We start from the raw sequence: 19978 nt of genomic DNA on the forward strand, positions 1-19978 counted from the left end.
TTACAGTCTAATGTCTAAATAATACAACTATGTGGTTAAATTAAAAAAATCTTAAACTTTATTATTATCATTTTTTTGATGTCTCAAAGGCACTTTTTTGAAGTTGTTTTAAAATGTTTAGATTAAAGGTTTTGATCAACTTCAAATACTGAACATCTGTGATTGTGTGTGTGTGTGTGTTTGAGAGAGAGAGAGAGAGAGAGAGAGAGAGAGAGAGAGACCAAGTGTAAAGTAGAAAACTAGGGAGAGAAATGTTTGAACAAGTCATGACTGCAACAGTAAGTGGCAAAAAACTAAAAACAAAAGACTTTTATTTTGGCGTGGCGTGTGACGTCATTAGGCTGCGCCGCTCTTGCGCTTGATTCAGCTGGAGAAAGGTTTGTTTTTAAAACCTTTACATAAATATAAAGCGATTGAATAAAGTTTCAGGGTTTTCATCCGATGCTAAATTAGGAACCTGCTGTTGACATTATTTTGACCCTTTTTACAACGAAGTACAATTTACTCACAGTAATTAGGGCTATTGTTTGAATAAAGCAACAGAAATGTGAGTAATAGGTGTTTTAATTAAGGTTTAATTTATTAAAAAGCATAATGTCATTCCATTCTAAGGATAAATCACTATATATAAGAAATGGAGTACTAGTTTTAATAAACTCATTGTGTCTTGCTCAGACTTACCTGATTTATTTTTGGTAATGACTCTCATATAAAACTGTTAAAGCAAGTATTGAAGAGAAGTCATTTTGTTTCTGTTCATTGTTTTATTTATTTTAATCAGGACGTTTTTTAATATGTTTTTTTGTTTTAAACAGGATAAAGTGTCCAAACACAGAGAAAAACTGCTGAAGTGACTGATCTCCACACTGTTATAAAGATGGCGTTTATTAAAGAGGAGAGTGAAGATGTGAAGATTGAAGAAACATTCACAGTCAAACAGGAAGATCTGCAGGAACAAACAGGTTGGTTTACATTCTTAAAGACCAACTCAGTCATTTGATCCTCATTCAGATATATTTTAATAATAAGAATACTAATTTAATTCATCTTGCAGCCCTGAGTGTGCTGCCTAGTTCTCCTAAATGCACATAAGCACTCATTGAAAGACAGAATGAGTTTCATCACTTGTTCTTATTTATGTCAGACTTGTTATGTATTATTTGTCTCCTATTTTCACTACCTTCTTAAGGTTATTGCTTTTCTTGTTCTCTTTGTTTGTTAAGTGTCCTTGAGCACTGGCGCTATATAAAATAAATAAAAACAAAAAAATAAAAAAGTTTAACTGAGCTGACAATATTTGACCTACAGTATTCTCATAGAAGATATCTGCTATTACAGTGATAGTGTTGACTTAGTACTTTCCATTTGCATGTGTCACGTTGATCACAATTCCCTTTTTTTATCAACTTCTTCATGGGTTTAAACTTGTTTTTGTAGTTGTCAATAGTTTTCACAGATAGTATCTTAGTTTGAACTACATTATAATAATAACTAATTACCTGGGCTATTGTGTTTAAACAGGGTTTCCGCTGTGTATTAAAATGTCTTAAATTCCAAAATCAAAAATTTAGGCCTTAAAAAGTCTTAAATTTACTGAAATATCGTGCTGTATGTCTTAAATCTTTTTTAAGTCTTAAAGTCTTCATTTTCCTTTGTTCATGTTTTGTTACCCAATCTGGCCAAAACCCATACAATCACCAACAAGACATTTTAACTCTGTTTATCATAATGATAAGGACTGCTGAGGATATCGACCTGGACAGATTTTTGTGCATAGATTTAGTTTAATATAGTTTTTAAAACTTTTAAAACATTTGTTAATTTGTTGGTTTTTTTATTTTAAAGAAAGTTTATTTTGGGGAAAAAAGGGTGTTGATCCAAGTAGAGCTCTCTTGTTTTTACACAATATTTAAGATCTTTTGCTAAGAAATATCTAAAATGTTAATGTTATTATTATTATTGATAATAATAATGTTATTATTATTTTAATAATAATATTTTTAATGTTATTATTATTATTGATTTATTATTGTATTATTAAATATTTTATATTAAAATATTTTTTGTTTGGACAAATAAAAATCTTTTTCATCTGGGCCAATTGAAAAATTCCTTAATCTAAAATTTCATTCATAATGATCTTAAAAAGTCTTACATTTAACCTGGTGACACCTGTAGAAACCCTGATTTACAGTATGTCAAAAAAACGTGGATGCCCTTAATTTTAAATATGCTGAATGAAATGGACACCAAAATAATTAATTATTATAAAACATTGTACAGTATTCTAAACTATACGATGTTGTTGTGGGACGATGTGAGACAAAACAAATTAGTCTAAAAAAGACTTTTGCTGCTTAGGAAATGGATTACAGCATGCTGATGATATGCAAACATTTGAGTGTGAAGTTCGTCAGTATTGACCATATTCTTCACGTACCAGCAGGTGTTGCCATTGGAATCTTTTTGCTTTTTAAAGAATACATTTTTAGATCCTAAAAACAGCGTTAATATAATAAGCCAAGACTGACATGCAATGTGTTGAACACCTGCAATGTTTTTTCAACAATTCATAAAAATACTGCATAGGAACTGTCTATTGATTTATACAAATGAAAACCATTTATTATTATGATTAATAATAATAAAAATAATAAAACAATTAATTAATCATTTATTTATAATATAATACACCTTTACTTAATGTGCTTGTGCATTTTTTTGTTTATTTGTTGATGTTATCTCACAGATGAAAAGAGAAAAGAATATTTGTACTCAAGTTATAATACACTGCTAAAATAATACAAGTTTTAGTAAATGATAATAATATTTTACAAATTACTCTTTAAAAAACTACTTTGAGTGCTAGTTAATTACTTTTGAAAAAAAATATGTTTTTCATTATGGCCCTTTTTAATTATACAATTATTTAAATTGTTTAATTGTTTAAATCACAAGGCTACATATAGGTATTTGCATTAACAAAATATGGTCTATTTTTTTCCGTACATGACAACGAATCATTTTTAATACACTGGCAAAACTACCACATACTTTTAAGGCCATAGAGACACTTTTTGTCCATTCTTAAACAATACTTTCAAGCTTTTAAATGTTTAAAGTATATGATGAAAAGATTTAAACTTGGGATTTTATTTACATATTTTACACAGTTTTTCTTATTTGCTCGTTGTCTATACAATATTTTATTTTACTCTTGAACATTTCTCAAGGCAGTGCTTTAATAATGTTTATTTTGATAAATGTAACAGATTGCTTTGACCTGTAATGTCTGTACAATTTTGTGATGCTTTAAGACAGATCAGAACACCCCTATTATGTATAAATCACATAAATACCTCATCCAGAAACATTTCTAGCATAATTCTTTTGCCGTAAAGAAATAAAAAGTTCCACCTTTGCTAAAAGTTTGGTAGGCTAAGTTTCACTTCACAATACAGCCAAGTAAGTGTGTTAGCATTGTCACCGGTCATGCATCCAATCTAATTCTAAATACTTGATAGTTTTTGACTAAGTTTAGTCGAGGAGCAAAGATAAATAATTTCTACTTCTGAGAGATCACAATTGTATATAGTCTTAGCACACACGCGATGATGAGATCATGAGAGGACTTGCAGTTCATTTAAAAAAGCCTATTTAAGGGCTCGGATATCCAGTTTTGGCGATTAACTACATGACTGCACTCTCGTGTTAAAATAAAGCACTGGCGACATTTGCAGAAATGAATAATTGCGTATTACCTGCAGTCCCGCGCCGACACTCTTAGAGCCTAATCACACTATGCTATCTGAACCGTGCCCAGGCCTGTTTCCCTGATCGTTAGAGAAGTGTGAGTGCGCTGAATCGGGCTCAGGCACAGTTCACTTGGGCTTTGGCGCGGTACGCTTGTGTGTGAGTGCAAAACGCCCCTAAGCCAGAAACTGAAAGCAAGACGTTTCTTTTAAGGGACTATTTCATATGCATTTATTAATCATTCTTACAGTTCAATGAACACAAAACTGTTGTAGTTTATTAAAGACGCAAACCCCTCACTGCACCACAGCTGTGCCTTCAGCAAACCTCCTAATTCCTGCAGCACGTGGACTTTATGACTGTTTATGAGTGTCAGAATTGGCGGATCTGTTCGGCGAAATATTTGATTGTGTGTCACCGCATCCCAAACAACTAAAACAACATTACTAGAGAAGTCTCCACTGTACTGAGCGAGAGCACTTCTCTACTGAACAGTGCATCATCGATGATGTAAGCGTGCCCAGCCTGAATGTTATGTGAGTGCGGGATGTCGGAGGAGTCGGGAGGGGGGACAAGCGTGCTTTGGCCTGGTTCAAAGCAACTGTACATAGTGTGAGTATGCTCTCAGATTGTATTAAACTAGGCTTCAGAAGAGTGATATGTTAGAGGCGAGTAAACTCCTTCGGTGAGAAGAGAGCCAAACGTAAGTAGATCTTCAAAATGGCAGGATGTCCGCGGCTTAATTACTCTTGTGAATAACATCTCTACAGTAAAAACCTATGCACCCAAAGAGCATTATTTCAATAATGCATTTGTTTTTAAGTTGTTGTTTTCTGTCACTTTAACACAGAAAGGCCTTTGTTCCCGCCCTTACGTTTTACGCAAAACTAGACAAGGTCGATTGTGATTGGTCACTTTTCATGTCAAAATCATCGCTTCGAAATCCTGGTCTATTTTATATTGGTATATTGAGAACCACTGCTGAAGGAGATAAAATATACCCACACAGCATCAAAGGCCTGCACCTTCCCACAACAGCATCTATGTTACAACTCTAACTCCACAATTACAGCAAAACCAAGTCATCCTCCTACCCATGAGTTCATACCACAACAGCTAATTGTACCAAGCACCATTGGTGCTTGGTCTGGAAAAGCCATGTTCGACACTGGAGCCAGGCAGGCCAGCATTCCAGAATAAAACATACCTGCACCAGAAGAAAAAAAGTGCACAGAAAAAACTCAAGCCAAGCTCTTTCATTGTTCACCTCAATTCCCCCACCACAAAGTCTATTCTAGTTACCAGATAATAGGGATGACAAGACACTAATGAAAAGCATTAGTTGATCAATCTCACCTGCATCTGGAAGTAAAGTGCCAGTTACATCATCTACTTCTGCAGAATCCACAAGTATGTACCTCCCAGCTTGGAAGAACAACTGTTCTACAGCACTGCTTGTATACTGACTTCCCTGTGCTGATCAGACAACATCCATACCGTTTAACACCAGAGAAGCAAGAGATTGTTAAAGAGCAAGTCAAAGAAATGCTAATGAATGGCCTCACAGAACCTACACACTTAGCGTGGGCCTCACGCATTAGCTGCATTTCCACTATCGCGCCTAAAGCGAGCGAGCCAAGGCCAGTGACGTTTCCACTGTCGGTTCCGGGGCTTAATCGGGCCAAAGCGGGGCTTTCTTGGGGCCAGCGGCCAGCCTTTTTCGGTCCGCCAAATACCTTGGGCCAAGGAGGGCCAGCTGGGGCTTCAGGGCGGAGTGAAAGGAGAGGCGAGCAGTTTTCTGATTGCACATGAGTACATGCACCAAACAAATAAAGAAATAAGGGAAAGAAAACATCTGGCCTTATAGTCTGGGGTCTTTTTGCGTATGATCACCCTTATGTTTCCCTTTTAAATGTAAGGCTGCTGCATAAAATAATAAAGTAGTTTTATTTTATAGTGACGTTTTTTGCTGCGTCCTCCTTTGTTTCAATAGCGCATAATAATCTTTACACCATATTAAAGACACAGCAAACAGTAAAGGTTTTCGAGAGTTTTTGTCAAGTTTAAAATGTTTGTTTGTGCGCGTTTAGATGCCTGTATGTGTGTGTGAGACCGGGCAAGAGCGCTCCTTCACAGCTCTGTTATGCCACGAGTGGCTTTTTTCTTTATTTATTTTGGAGATAATACACAATATAAATACAACAGAAAGACATAAAACTTAACAAATTACGTTAAGTATTTGGATGCGATGATATTAATCAAATAGCGCAAACAGAGCATTATTTCGGTGAGTGAAAGCAGAATCTAGCCTACACCTTTTTTTCTGTCACTCAGTCCTGCGCAGCGCTCACTGCTTTAAGCGCATCGGGGGAAAGTCCAAACACAAAATGTGTTCTATATCCTCAAACAACTTTTTATGTTTTTTATATGACCTGGTTAAATTTATAAATGAAACTTTAAATGAAGAGCTTTAGTGAATAGCTGCTGAACGCAACAAATATGGCTATATTTTAATAGGCTACTCGCTCTTGTGCTGTAAAACACTTAACACGACGTCTATCAAAACGAGGATGTTATAAAATACATGCCATATCGAGTTATAAAGGAGAATTTCTGTGGCTTTATATTATGGATGTGTGCGCTCTCTGTGTTGGTTCCCTCTGTTAGTGGCGAGAGCACTCGATGCACAATGCCAACAGTCGGTCGGCGAGTAAACAAATGTAATGAATGGAAATACACAGGTCTGTGCGTATAGACATTTCATGTACTGCTGTACAGTAACGTGTCATTTGTTTGTTTCGGTTTTCTTCATTTTAATGGTTTCGTTTTGTGATAATTCTATGGTGTGCTTTATCTGCCTGTCCTGATTCCCGCTGAAGTGGGCGGGTTGTGTGACGTTTGATTCGCGGACGTTCTGTGGGCGGTGTTTGCGTGACGCGCTGTGAGCTACTAGCCCGACAGTGGAAACGCGACATGATTTCGGCCTCATTTCTAAACCTCCCGGGCTATTTGCCCGGCCCGATTAAAGCCCTGGCTCGCACTGGCCGATAGTGGAAATGCGGCTAATGTCCTTGTCCCCAAAAAAGATAGCAGTATGAGGTTCTGTGTGGACTATCGTAAAGTGAACTCTATCACAGAAAGAGATGGAATCCCTCTCTGGTGCTGTCATCTTCTCCACGATTGATCTCAACAGTGGGTACAGGCAGGTAACTATGAAGCCTGGAAGTGAATCCAATCCATCCCTCTTGGGCCTATACCACTTTAAAGTTATGCTCTTTGGACTTTAAAATGACCCAGCAACATTCCAGCAATTAATGGAGTCTGTCCTAGGAGAGTTGCGGGGAAAAATGTGTTTTATGTATATTGATGACATCATCATATACTCGCCCTCAGTCACCCAACACTTTAAAGATCTTCAAAGTGTCATCACCTGGTTACACAAAGCTGGTCTGATCATTAACCTGAAGAAAAGTAAATTCTGCCAACATAAATTATCATTTCTGGGACATGTGGTGAACACCCTGGCCATTCCTGCTGATTCCATAAAAGTAGAAGCGATAAAATCCTACCCGGTTTCAAAAAACATCAAAGACGTTAAAAGATTCCTTGGATTGGCAGGGTGGTACCATATGTTCGTGCCAAACTTTTCTCAAATTGCAGAGCCTATGAACTTATTGAAGAAAAAAGGGCAAATTTTTCAATGGACACCTCAATGTCAAAAAGCATTGAAGAAATTAAAGACTTGTCTCACCTCGCCTCCCATCCTTTGACATCCTGATCTCCGACTCCCCTTTGTGGTTTCGACCGATGCCAGTGATTCAGGAGTAGGTGCAGTGTTGACACAACACAAGGCGCAAGGACAGGAGGAATTTATTGTCTATGGAAGTCGAACACTGACCAAACTGAAGGTTAATTACTCAGCTACAGGGAAGGAATGTTTAGCCATACTATAGGCCAGGGGTTTTCAAACTGTGGGGCGCCAGCGCCTGTTAAGGGGGGAGTGAGAAACTGAGGTGTGCACTCGAGTAAATATGATGTTTTTTTATGTTTACAAGAGTCAATCTGATTAGTCCCGGAGCTAACTAACAAGCACGAGGCACCTTTTGTAGTTAATGCGATCGCGTAAAACATATACAAAAAATGGACCTGTGGCTTTTCAAAATGAATGACGGTGAAGATAACACCGGTAAATTGTCTGACAAAAAAAATGACGAGTGCCCTTCTGAAGCATTAAAGCAAACAGATGACCAACCCTCCGCATCAACGGGGATCTCCACACAGAGAGGATTAACGTTCACTGCAAAAACCAAAGGCCTGTGTGCATCAAAGCAACGGAAGTATGATAAACAGTACATACAATACGATTAATAACGAACCATGTCCACAATGTGTTGTGTGTTCAGAGGTCCTTGCAAATGACTGTTTAAAACCTGTGAAACTGGTGCGTCACTTTCAGATGAAACATCCAATGTCAAAAGATAAGCCAGTCAACTTTTTTCGATGTAAAGAATTAGCATTAAGAGGACAAAAACAAACGATGACCAGTCAACACAAGGAGGTTAGATGGCTCTCCACAGGCAAAATCCTGCAGCGTATTTTTTCATTGCATGACGAACTGAGGATTTTTCTAATTGATTGTGGATCTTCCTTTAGGAGTCGTTTTACTGACACTAAGTGGCTCACAGATTGTACATACCTGTCTGACATATTTGATTGGCTTAATTCGCTTAATTTGTCCCTTCAAGGCCTGTGTTCAAACCTACTAACAATGTCTGATGAAATTGTGGGCTTTGTGAAGAAACTGGAGCGATGGAGAGGGCAGGTGGATGCAAGAAAATCTAGAAATGTTCCTGACCTTGGATGAATTTAACAAAGAAAATGTGTTTAACCGAGATACTACTAAAACGGAAATCACTCTACATCTGCCATCTCTGTCTGCACATTTCAATAGGTATTTTTCTGAGCAGCATAATTGGAACCAAGTTTACAAAGCGCTGGATGCCCTTCTGCACCTTTCAAGTGACCGTACTTTGAAGACACTGTTCGACTCAACCACACTCAGAATTCTGGCTGGCAGTGGATACAGAATATGCTGAACTTTCGGAACTTGAAATTGATGTACTCTTGCCTTTTGCTTCAACTTGGCTCTGCGAAGCAGCATTTTCTGTGTGTACGTACATCAAAAACAGACTCATGTATCACACTGAATCAGGTAAGCTACATGTTTATGATTCAGTGTAATTATTATATGCACTTTAAACGCAGCAAATAATATGGGAGTGATGTTTGCACATGCTTTATAATTTTGGCTCGCTGGACAAAAAGGGAGGGGGCGCGAGTGAAATTGGCCAAACTTGGGGGGGCGTGTGTCCTAAAAGTTTGAAAACCCCTGCTAGAGGCTATCGAAAAGTGGAGACATTTCCTGGAGCCAAAACTCTTCATTATTGTCACTGATCATTCCACTCTTCAGTGGGTCATGAACTCCACGAAGACCACCTCACGTTTAATCCGCTGGCCCCTTCGTCTTCAAAAATTTGACTTTGTGGTTGAGTACAGAAAGGGAACACTGAATGAAGCACCAGGTGCTTTTATCTTGCATTCATCCCTTTCCTGGTTGTCGTGTATTCAGCTATAAAAGAACTAGTATTTCCCATCACCATTGCAGAAATCTGGGAAGAGCAACACAAAGAACCAGATATAATCAAGATATTGCAGAACCTAGTAGATAAAGATTCTACTATGCATGAGCAGTTTGGGTTATTTTATGACAAGTTATATCATTGTTTCCTGTTGAAAGATAAACTCAAACACTACAGAATATAAATATATATATATATATATATATATATATATATATATATATATATATATATATATATATATATATATATATATACATGCCACCCTTATCCCAAATCTCCTCCAACACTACCACGCACATCCATTAAGTGGACACTTGGGTATTTACAAAACTTGCCAAAGAATACATCTCATTGCTTTCTGCCCTGCAATGTGGACATCTGTAAAAACGTACGTGAAAAGGTGTGTGATGTCTTTTCACTTTTCAGCTTTTGATGAGTTTTTAAGACTTAATAAAAAACTAATGTTTTATTTATTTCTTTCAGACCGCATTGAAGAAAATGAGGGGAGTAAAGAGGAGAAACATCATGTCAAAACTGAGGAAAAAAATATTTTTTTGAAAAGGAGAAACAAGAATCGTTTCACCTGTACTCAGTGTGGAAAGAGTTTGGCAAACAAAAGCAAACTTAAGATTCACATGATGATCCACACTGGAGAGAAACCATTCACATGCACTCAGTGTGGGAAGAGTTTTGACTGCTCATCACACCTTAATCGACACATGAGGATCCACACTGGAGAGAAACCATTTGCATGCACTCAGTGTGGGAAGAGTTTTAACTGCTCATCACACCTTAATCAACACATGATGATCCACACTGGAGAGAAACCATTCACATGCACTCAGTGTAGGAAGAGTTTTTACTGCTCATTCTCCCTTAATCGACACATGAGGATCCACACTGGAGAGAAACCATTTGCATGCACTCAGTGTGGGAAGAGTTTTACCTGCTCATCACACCTTAATCAACACATGATGATCCACACTGGAGAGAAACCATTTACTTGCACTCAGTGTGGGAAGAGTTTCAGCCAATCATCATCTCTTAATCAACACGTGAGGATCCACACTGGAGAGAGGCCATTCACATGCACTCAGTGTGGGAAGAGTTTTTACCGCTCATTCTTCCTTAATCAACACATGAGGATCCACACTGGAGAGAAACCATTCGCATGCACTCAGTGTGGGAAGAGTTTCAGCCTATCAACATCCCTTAATTACCACATGAAGATCCACACTGAAGAGAGACCATTCACATGCACTCAGTGTGGGAAGAGTTTTATCCGGTCATCATACCTTAATCTACACATGAGGATACACACTGGAGAGAAACCATTCACATGCAGTCAGTGTGGCAGAAGTTTTATCCAATCATCACACCTTAATCAACACATGAGGATCCACACTGGAGAGAAACCATTCGCATGCACTCAGTGTGGGAAGAGTTTCAGCCTATCATCATCCCTTAATTACCACATGAGGATCCACACTGATGATAGACCATTCACATGCACTCGGTGTGGGAAGAGTTTTACCCGCTCATCACACCTTAATCAACACATGAAGAAAAACCATTCAAATGCACTCAGTGTAGGAAGCGTTTTTACTGCTCATTCTCCCTTAGTCGACACATGAGGATCCTGTGGTCACACTGGACTTTTCTCGCTATAGACTTCCATTCAGACGCACGTGAATGCGTCAGACCGGAAATGCAAGTTCGTGCCTCAAGTTTCGCAGTTCATTGCCTTGCAGAGTTCAAGCTTGGTGAATTCTGACCTGCAAAATTGCATAACTTGACTGTGTGAGACCTATCGAAGATCAAAACATGACCTCTCTGGACTAGGGCTGTAACGATACACCAAACCCACGATTCGGTTCGTATCACGATTTTTGACCCACGATTCGGTTCGTATCACGATTTTTTTTTTTTTTTCGTGTGGGGTGGGGAAAAAAAAGATTTTTAAAACTATTTTTTATTAAATAACATTTGACAAATCTTTATAAACTAAACATCAAAGAACAATATTAACTATGCAAATTATTAACAATATAAATAGCCATATATAAAATAAATAAATAGCCAAAGCTATATCACTTCTGTTTTCTTTGTAACAAAATACTGTTGAAAAACCAAACAGAACTAAACTCCATTTTGTAGATGGTTCAAGCATGTTGACAATTCTTTTTCAATCAAGTTCTCTTACATAGAAAAAGTAAATTAAATAGCTACTAGGGATGCTCATTTTGTTAATTTTGCTAACCGACAACATTAATCGGTTATTACCAGTTAACTGGTCAGATTACTGTTAATTTTATATTAAACAAATTGACGTGTCTATTTTTTGTCTGACACATTAAATATTGCATTTTAAAATACTGATTTATTTTTATATGTTAGAATATTAATAGCGGAACAGAACAACAGAGCATTTCCACGCACCTGCAGTGTTTAGCACAGAAGAGCAGAATAATGTAAATAAAATAAATAGGACTGCCCTAAATTATTTTCACTGAAATAATTCATTTATATTACAAAACGACAATACTGACTGATTCTTTTTAATAACCGGCATAGGCTTTTTTTTTCACATCATATGTTTTTTTCTTCCGTCAAAGAAAAATAGCTGACTTCCTCAAATTGCCCGCTTTACGGAAAATATGCATTTATTTAAAGCTCCGCTGTTATTATTATAATCACAAAACCTTTTACATTTTAATAGAAATCATTATTTTAAAGATTATGTTCTGATATAGCCTATGCTTTCCTCTCTCTCCCTCGCGGTTCAAGTGCGCGCGCTGCGTGATGAAAAGACAGCAACAATGCGCGCATATGTAGACTTTTTGTAAACAGTTTTGTTGTTTAAATATGATATTGCATTAATCTGCGTACATGCTTTAAAAGCTGTAAAATAAAAAGTAAAGCCTATTTGTTGCGTTTATTACGCATATCCAGGTCAACATAAGCGCTGATTAAGCATCAACAGGTCTGTATCAAACAGCAATATTCTTCTTCCATTTTGCTGCTTTGGCAAATGTGTCTGTAGTCACGGGTTACACGTTATGGTCCCGCAAAATAAGTATGCCTTGCAGTTAAACAAGGGGCGAAAACGAGGCGCACCTCACTGCCTTTATGTTGACAAGGAAAAAAGAAGAGGCACGGTCCTCTTATGAAACGACTGAATCAGCTGGGTATCGATTGTGCAAAAGTGTTGCTGTCTGTGTTGTTACAATAGTAATATTTAATAATATTGTGATATTCAAGATTTGTACATTCATACAGCTCTAGATAACTTAAAACAGCGATTAGACCTTCAGAGCGGCGTTAATGCGTCCTGAAGTAAATCGAAACGACTATAAACTCCAGCAAGATAGAGTGATTATATGCAGAGCCATATACCTTTATCTCTAAATAAAGTATAACTATAGAAACTGTGTTCATCTTAACTGAAAGCTTCGTCGTGTTTTCTGACCTCACACATCGCGCACCTGTCAGTCAGCACTCTCAAAGGTTCAAACAGAAATCGCACAGCACGGATACAGAAAAGTTTGCGCTGTTACCTGACATTTGGTGAACGCCCATCCCTCTCTGCGCAGCCACATTAACAGTGTGAGCAAATCATCGTATATGCGGTGAAAATCCAGCCGCTTTGACAGCATTGGCAATGTTTCTGGCGTTGTCGGTTGTCAAGCGGGGTTAAGTTGGTTTTGTTTTTGATATTCCTGACACATTCAGACGGTCCCTTACTAAGAGCTCCATGCGAGCTCTCCCGGCTAAATATTGCGAGGGCTTAAACGGAGCAGTGCTTGTGATGTCGAACGAAAAAAAGTGTTAATTAGCTCAACTTTTGCAGGCACGCGTGACGTTATTGGAAAGGTATCACGGGGTGTGTCGCAATTCTCCCTTATCACACCGCGACACAGGATCGTAGATCTGAGTGTCGCGATTTCAATTTTATATCGTGTATCGTTACAGCCCTACTCCTTTTCCGGCTCCTTTTCACAGCGCTGTACAACAGAATTTTGCATGCTCAAATTCTAGTGTGACTGCAGCTTCGATGTGGGATGAGTTTCAGCAGCTCCTCAGACCTTTATTAAACACATGAAGACCCACACTGGAGGGAAACCATTCACGTCTACTCAGTGTGGGAAGAGTTTTAACCAATCACCAAACCTTAATGAACACATGAAGATCCACACTGGTGTGAAAGAGTATATGTGCTTTGAGTGTGAGAAGACTTTTATTACAGCTCCAAAAACTGCACCAGATGATTCACACTGGAGAGACCGTACAAGTGTTCAAACTGTGACGAGGTTTAATCAGTTAATGCATCTCAAAACACAAAAGAGGATTCACACTGGAGAGAAACCGTACAGATCTGATCAGTGTCTACAGAGTTTCTCTCATTCGGCGCAGCTTAAGAAACACATGGACAAAAAGTTGCACACATGACATGAATGCAGCAAAACATTTTCTCATGTGCACAAGATGTTTCATGTCTAAATAATGTTTGAATAGGCTATAAATAACAGTATAATACAGTATAATAGGTTTTCCAACACTCCTACACTGCAGTAGATGGGGATTGTAATTGTAATTGTAAATGTGCCGCGCTCCTTGCATTTATGTAAACACATTGATGGCGGCCGAGAGAAGAACAGTTTCATAAACATCTGGCAAACAGCACCTCTGTAGCTTGAAATCTCGTCTACTCCACTCTAGTGTGTTCACTAGTGTGTTCATGTAGCTAGTGTTGTGTTGGATGATGTTCTCTGTTTGACTCCCTGAATGAGAAATCCAGATTGGAGTATTTGGTAAATCGTGATTGGATGCCTGCATTGCTCATCAATGGCTATATAAAAGTTGTTGTGCTAGCTACCTCAGGACGCTGTGGCTACTCAGGAGTCCTCATGTCAAGACCTGCCATCTCATTGACTCTTTCACATTATGGTTTTGTTTTGCATTACTTCATATCATGTAATTAAAATGTTGTTGTGATTATATCCTAAGTTCTTTATCTTCATTAGTATCCCTAGACATTTGTTGGTTGCATTGATTGATTGTTCTATGAGTTACATTTTATAATAAATCATTTGCATTCAGGTTATTTTGTTGGCTCATCTCTCTTTTGTGCTGCGACTCAAACAAGCGGGTCATAACACTTTGTAAAATGTGTCCGGTTGTATCCGAGATCTTGTCCTTTCAGTCATGACCATGGGTGACAGTAGGTACTTAGATTACCTTTCGTCTCAGCTCCTTCACCACAACAGACAATCACATCAACTCCATTACCAGCCGGCAGCTAGCTCTCTGCAACTCTCACATGGCTGCCCACTGAAGCACTGCGCCTGGTCAGTACCTGGATGGGAGACCACATGGGAAAGCTAGGTTGCTGCTAAGTGGTGTTAGTGAGGCCAGCAGGGGGCACCCAACCTGCGGTCTGTGTGGGTCTTAATGCCCCAGTATAGTGACGAGGATGCTATACTGCTCAGTGAGCACCGTCTTTCGGATGAGATGTTAAACCGAGGTCCCGTGTGTGGTCGTTAGGATGTTTAGGGATGTTAGGGTTTAACCCTGGCTTCCTGTCCATCATGGGCTCCTAACCATCCAATTCAATTTGCTTCATCTCTGTCTCCTCTCCACCAATCAGCTGGTGTGTGGTGTGCGGGCTGGTGCAAAATGGCTGCTGTCGCGTCATCCAGGTGGATGAAGTGGTGGAGGAGATCCCCCCCATTGTGTAAAGCGCTTTGAGTGCCCAGAAATGTTATTTTTTCAATCAGGAATTATTATTATTATTACTGCTGCCGCTGCACTGATCCATCTTTTAATCTCATATTACATTCCTCATGGCAAAAAAAATCAGATACTCTATTTGGGGTAAGGACTCTCTGCCAAAGTGGAGGTGGCCACTGTTTTCCATTCAAGCATTATGGTTTCTGACTTAGAGGTGCTGTTTCTTTCTCTGCCACGTCACACTCAGCAGCAAACTGTCCCACTGCATGCTGAAGGTCCATGTCCAGAGTACCGGCGGGGTCTTAAAAGCATTGAAAAAGTCTTAAATTTGATAAACTCAAATTAAGGCGTTATAGCCTTGAATTTGGTATACAACGTCTTGAATTTTATTACAAAGGTCTTAATTTTATGCATTTTTTTTGCCTTTCCTAGGATTAAGTTCAGACCGTAACAAAATGAACTGTTACTAATGTAGGCTATTTTAAAATTAATGCAGCGTAACGTTGAGTGCACCTCTACCTCCATGTCATAGCAGAAATCGCGAAAGTGTGCGCACCCGTCATATGGTTACTTGAGGTGAGGTACAGAACAAGATAGTCACTAGCCCAGTTTGTCGGCTAAAATGGGAAAGTGTCGCTGTGGCCAAGGAATCCAAATTGAGTTTGGGTTAAGCCTGTGCCAGGAAATGACCGCGACGCCTACTGCTTTTGATGCCGGAAGTCTTTTAAGCTAACGTTAGAGACAATGGATGTTACGGCCCTGGACTCCCATATGGGGGGTTGCCAAACACACCGTGTGTATTACTGCTTGTCAGCGCCAACCACCTATTGTGCAGTTCTGTGCACCGGAGGCCTCTTCGGTTACTGAAACAGCTTTACCGATCAATAACAAAGAAGTTTCTACATTAGAAGAATGACATTTTCTTCTTCTTCCTGTTTTACGGTGGTCGAAAACAAAGTTTTTGATGCGTTACTGCCACCTCTTGCTCTGGTTGGTGATGTAGCCAAACAATCATTGGGCTGACACGAGAAACTTGCTTGATTAAAAGATGACAGAGAGATTAGATTAGGGTGTAATTCATTAAGAAAAAATTGTAAAAATATATACAATATAATGCTTATTGCAGAGTATTTCCCTTTACTTTAAATAACTGTAGTATTTTATTTGTGTAACCTGGTTTTATTGGATTTTTAGTTTTTGCTGTTATATGACATAATTTGTTTCTGTTTGGTACAACATATTATTTACAGTAAATAACTAAACTGAATCATTTTTCATTGACAGTTTTATTGATCACTAAGGGTGCTTTCACACCTACACTTTTGTTTCGGAACGTATCTCGTTTGCCCAGTTAGCGCGGTTCGATTGGCATATGTGAACAGGGCAATCGCGCTCTGTTCCGCGCCAAAGTAATCGCTCCGAGATCGCTTGAATGAGGTAGTCTCGGCTCGATTGAAACGAACCCTGGAGCGGTTCGATTGTAGTGAGAAAGCGATCCGATTCGAGCGCGGTTGTATCACAGTGTTTTATGGATATGTAATAGGCATATACGGCTATATGAAGAGAGAATTATGAGCGGGAAGTTTCGCGAGTCTCCGGATGCCCGCAAACGAGTGATGATCTCCCGGTAATCTCGCGTCTCCCTACAGGTCCTCAAATAGGCATCGTCGCGCACCCTTCTCACCCCTCCCCTCCGCATCTCTCCTCAGACACATCGCGCGCGCGCACCCTGTCAATCACACCAAACCACCACTTCTCCTGACAGCTGAGCGGGACGCTGCAAAATAAACCCTGACACTCTGACCAATGTGAGGAGAGTTTACTCGCACGTGACTTGTTTAAGCTCTTTTGGTCCGATTAGAAACTTTGCAGTGTGAAAGCGAACCGCTCCAAGAGCAAAGAGCAACAATGTAACAATTGTAATCTCTGTTTCGGAACAACTGAATCGATTCACAGGTGTGAAAGCACCCTCAGATATGATTGACTTGGATTTAAGTTGCTTCGATTTAAATATGAATATTGTAAAATTAGCTTGGGTGTAGCTACACTACTTTTGCCAAGGAGTTTTTAGCTTAGCTTGCTACATTTCCAAGAGGTAAGCTTTTAGTCTAGTTAAGCTGGCAATCTGGCTTTAAGAAAGGCCATTCAACTGAGACTGCCCTGCTCTCGGTCGTGGAGGATCTCAGACTGGCTAAAGCAGACTCTAAATCATCAGTCCTCATCTTGCTGGATTTGTCAGCTGCTTTTGACACTGTAAACCACCAGATCCTGGTATCTACGCTCGAGTCACTGGGCGTTGCGGGCACTGTTATACAATGGTTCAGATCTTACCTCACTGACAGGTCATTCAGGGTGTCTTGGAGGGGAGAGGTGTCCAACCTACAGCATCTAAACACTGGGGTATCTCAAGGCTCTGTTCTTGGGCCACTTCTCTTCTCCATCTACACAACATCTTTAGGACCAGTCATCCAGAAAAATGGATTTTCCTACCACTGCTATGCTGATGATACCCAGCTATACCTCTCTTTTCACCCTGATGATTCCTCGGTTCCAGCTCGCATTTTCAGCCACCCACCTGAATGTTTGGCCACAAAATTCACCAAACTGGATTTCAAAGAAACCCAGCAGATGTTTTCTGTTAATCACATCTCCATGGTGCTCATTTAAGTTTTTTTGGTCTTGTGTAGTACTGCCTCTGGGGACAGTTTTCTGTATGACTTTCCTTTGTTAGCTTCCTTTACTTTTGTTGCCTCTATCTGTCAGATTCAGGCTGCCATCAATAAAATAATTATATCATTAATAACAAAGTTTGTCCCAGTTGAGACAGTGAATAAGTGAAATTTTATTTTATCTCTTTTGTAATGTAATAATGTACATGTAACGTAAATTTTTTTGAAGACAACATTTTCATTTCCAAAAAGAAAATATTTTCTACATTTTGAAAACTACTGTTTTATTACAAGTAAAAGCAGTGCATTCAAACTATTACTTTTGTATAACATGTCTTTATTGAGTATTGAACCCAAAACTTACCCTAGACAGGCTTAGGGAAAAAAAACATAAAAATAAATAAATAATAAAAAAATGCAAATAAATAAAATAATAAATTACACATATACATATACACATAAAAAATATAATAAATAAATAAATAAAAATAAAATCAAGCACCAATTAACATCCCACAACTTCAGACTTCCGAAGCTTCTTCAATATCTCAGTTTTTACAAAGTTCAAAAACAATTCCCAGATGTCACAAAATTTAGAGGATTTTTTCCTTATTATATATGTGAGCTTTTCAAGAGCCAAGCATGTTATAAGGTTTCTCAACCAAAATCCAATGGAGGGACGATTAACTTTTTTCCAGCATAAAGCAATACAACGCCTTGCTTGTATTAAACATAAATCAATCAATTTTCTTTCTTTAGTAGACAAGGCACAACTGTCTTCATACATATTCAATATATCAAACTATTACTTTAAATTGAAGTTACTTATATTTTAGTCTGTTACTAAATTTAATCTATGTCTGTGAAATAGAAAATTAAAGAAGATTATTAATGTTAACTTTGTTACTGGATTATAATTAGGGATGAATTAATGCGTGTGCATTATTATATTATTGGTTTATTATTGAAGATGCATTAATGTGTGACCCTTATATTATCGCTTTATTATTAGTGATGAATTAATGTGTGAGCATTATTCTATTATTGGTTTATTATTAGTGATGCATTCATACGTGATCCATATTGTTTTTTTGCTTTGTGATTGATTTATTAGATTAGTTTATGATTAGGGATGTAGTCATATGTGAGCGTTATTATAATATTTGTTTATAATCAGTGACTGATGAAATGAGCCTTATATTTATTATAAGTGAGTGATTCATTGATGTGTTAGAATAATGCACGGGCATTATTGTAACTATGGTAGTAAATAATAATATAAAGTGTTGTAATGTATAATAACTGCATTAAAATGTTTGTAGTAAAACTTTAAAGAGTGCTTGGTTGGCTAAGTTAAACTTACCAAATAACGTTATACAACATCTATAACAATCATATAATAATTGTGTTGTAGTAATTAATGTTACTGTAATGGTTAATAATTTAAACCAACTTGTTATAAAAATACTTAGTTTGCAATTGTTGTCCGAATTAATCTGCAACAAAATCTGTTATTACAGTACAAATCTTGAATGGTATAAGGGCTCTGATTGGCCATAGCGTTCATTGTAACTCAGAACATGATTGGCTCCCGTAACCAAGAATAGGGTGAATCTTGGTTCCAGCTCGGGACGTGGTTGGCCAGCGTTACCATGAATTAAAAAAAAATCTTGGTTCCAACTCGGAACTTGATTGGCCGGTGTAGCCAAGAATAACCACGACTTACAGGTGCCAGTATGCGCCACTGGCCCAGTCTGCACTGTGTGGCATATTTGCTGACATATAACAGAGACTGAAACATTGCTCACACTTGTCTGAGGTGGTCATTTTGACTGCAATCTTGTTTTAGGTTGGCACTTTGTTTTTGAATATTGTCTGCTTTTCGAATGCGTATCTGTGCTGCAGTAGAACGCCTTAGCCTCACAGCAAACATTTTGGTCTACAAGCTGTCACTGCCGTCTTCCCAGGAGAGTGGCTGTACTGGTTTCTTCTGGAAGTCCTGAGGGATGTACGGGACCAAGACATGAGAGCAGTTGGGGCAGCCTTTGAACACAGGAGAGCACCCCACAGGCTCTGTGCTGGCGGCCCCAGAAACTCGATTCATTCCAGAGTAGAAGCGAACAACTCCGGCAGGGGCAAACCGCGACCGCACTACACTGAGAGCAACGCAAAAAAAATCCTGAA

The 19978-nt window shown here is 38.5% G+C and overlaps 1 protein-coding gene across 4 annotated transcripts; it reads left to right on the forward strand.

The window, feature by feature from the left end:
• The first annotated feature begins 338 nt into the window (after positions 1-338).
• LOC137489867 (uncharacterized) lies at positions 339-14499 on the forward strand. Of its 4 annotated transcripts, none has more exons than XM_073948662.1 (4): positions 339-547; positions 816-962; positions 8705-8965; positions 9879-14499. In XM_073948662.1, the coding sequence occupies exons 3-4, from the start codon at positions 8947-8949 to the stop codon at positions 11027-11029; spliced, it is 1170 nt and encodes a 389-aa protein (XP_073804763.1). In that variant the 5' UTR covers positions 339-547; positions 816-962; positions 8705-8946; the 3' UTR covers positions 11030-14499. The 4 variants fall into 4 exon arrangements, with proteins under 4 accessions (XP_073804763.1, XP_073804762.1, XP_073804761.1 ...); XM_073948661.1 differs by having other exon boundaries at positions 339-377; XM_073948660.1 differs by lacking the exon at positions 8705-8965.
• The last annotated feature ends 5479 nt before the right edge of the window (positions 14500-19978 follow it).

This window comes from Danio rerio, chromosome 4 (genome assembly GCF_049306965.1).
Source record: "Danio rerio strain Tuebingen ecotype United States chromosome 4, GRCz12tu, whole genome shotgun sequence".
Taxonomy (NCBI): domain Eukaryota; kingdom Metazoa; phylum Chordata; class Actinopteri; order Cypriniformes; family Danionidae; genus Danio; species Danio rerio.

Coding starts and splice junctions, on each gene's coding strand:
- LOC137489867 (XM_073948660.1), top strand. CDS start 878: ATGGCGTTTATTAAAGAGGAGAGTGAAGATGTGAAGATTGAAGAAACA. Junction 963..9,878: donor AGATCTGCAGGAACAAACAG/GTTGGTTTACAT, acceptor TATTTCTTTCAG/ACCGCATTGAAGAAAATGAG.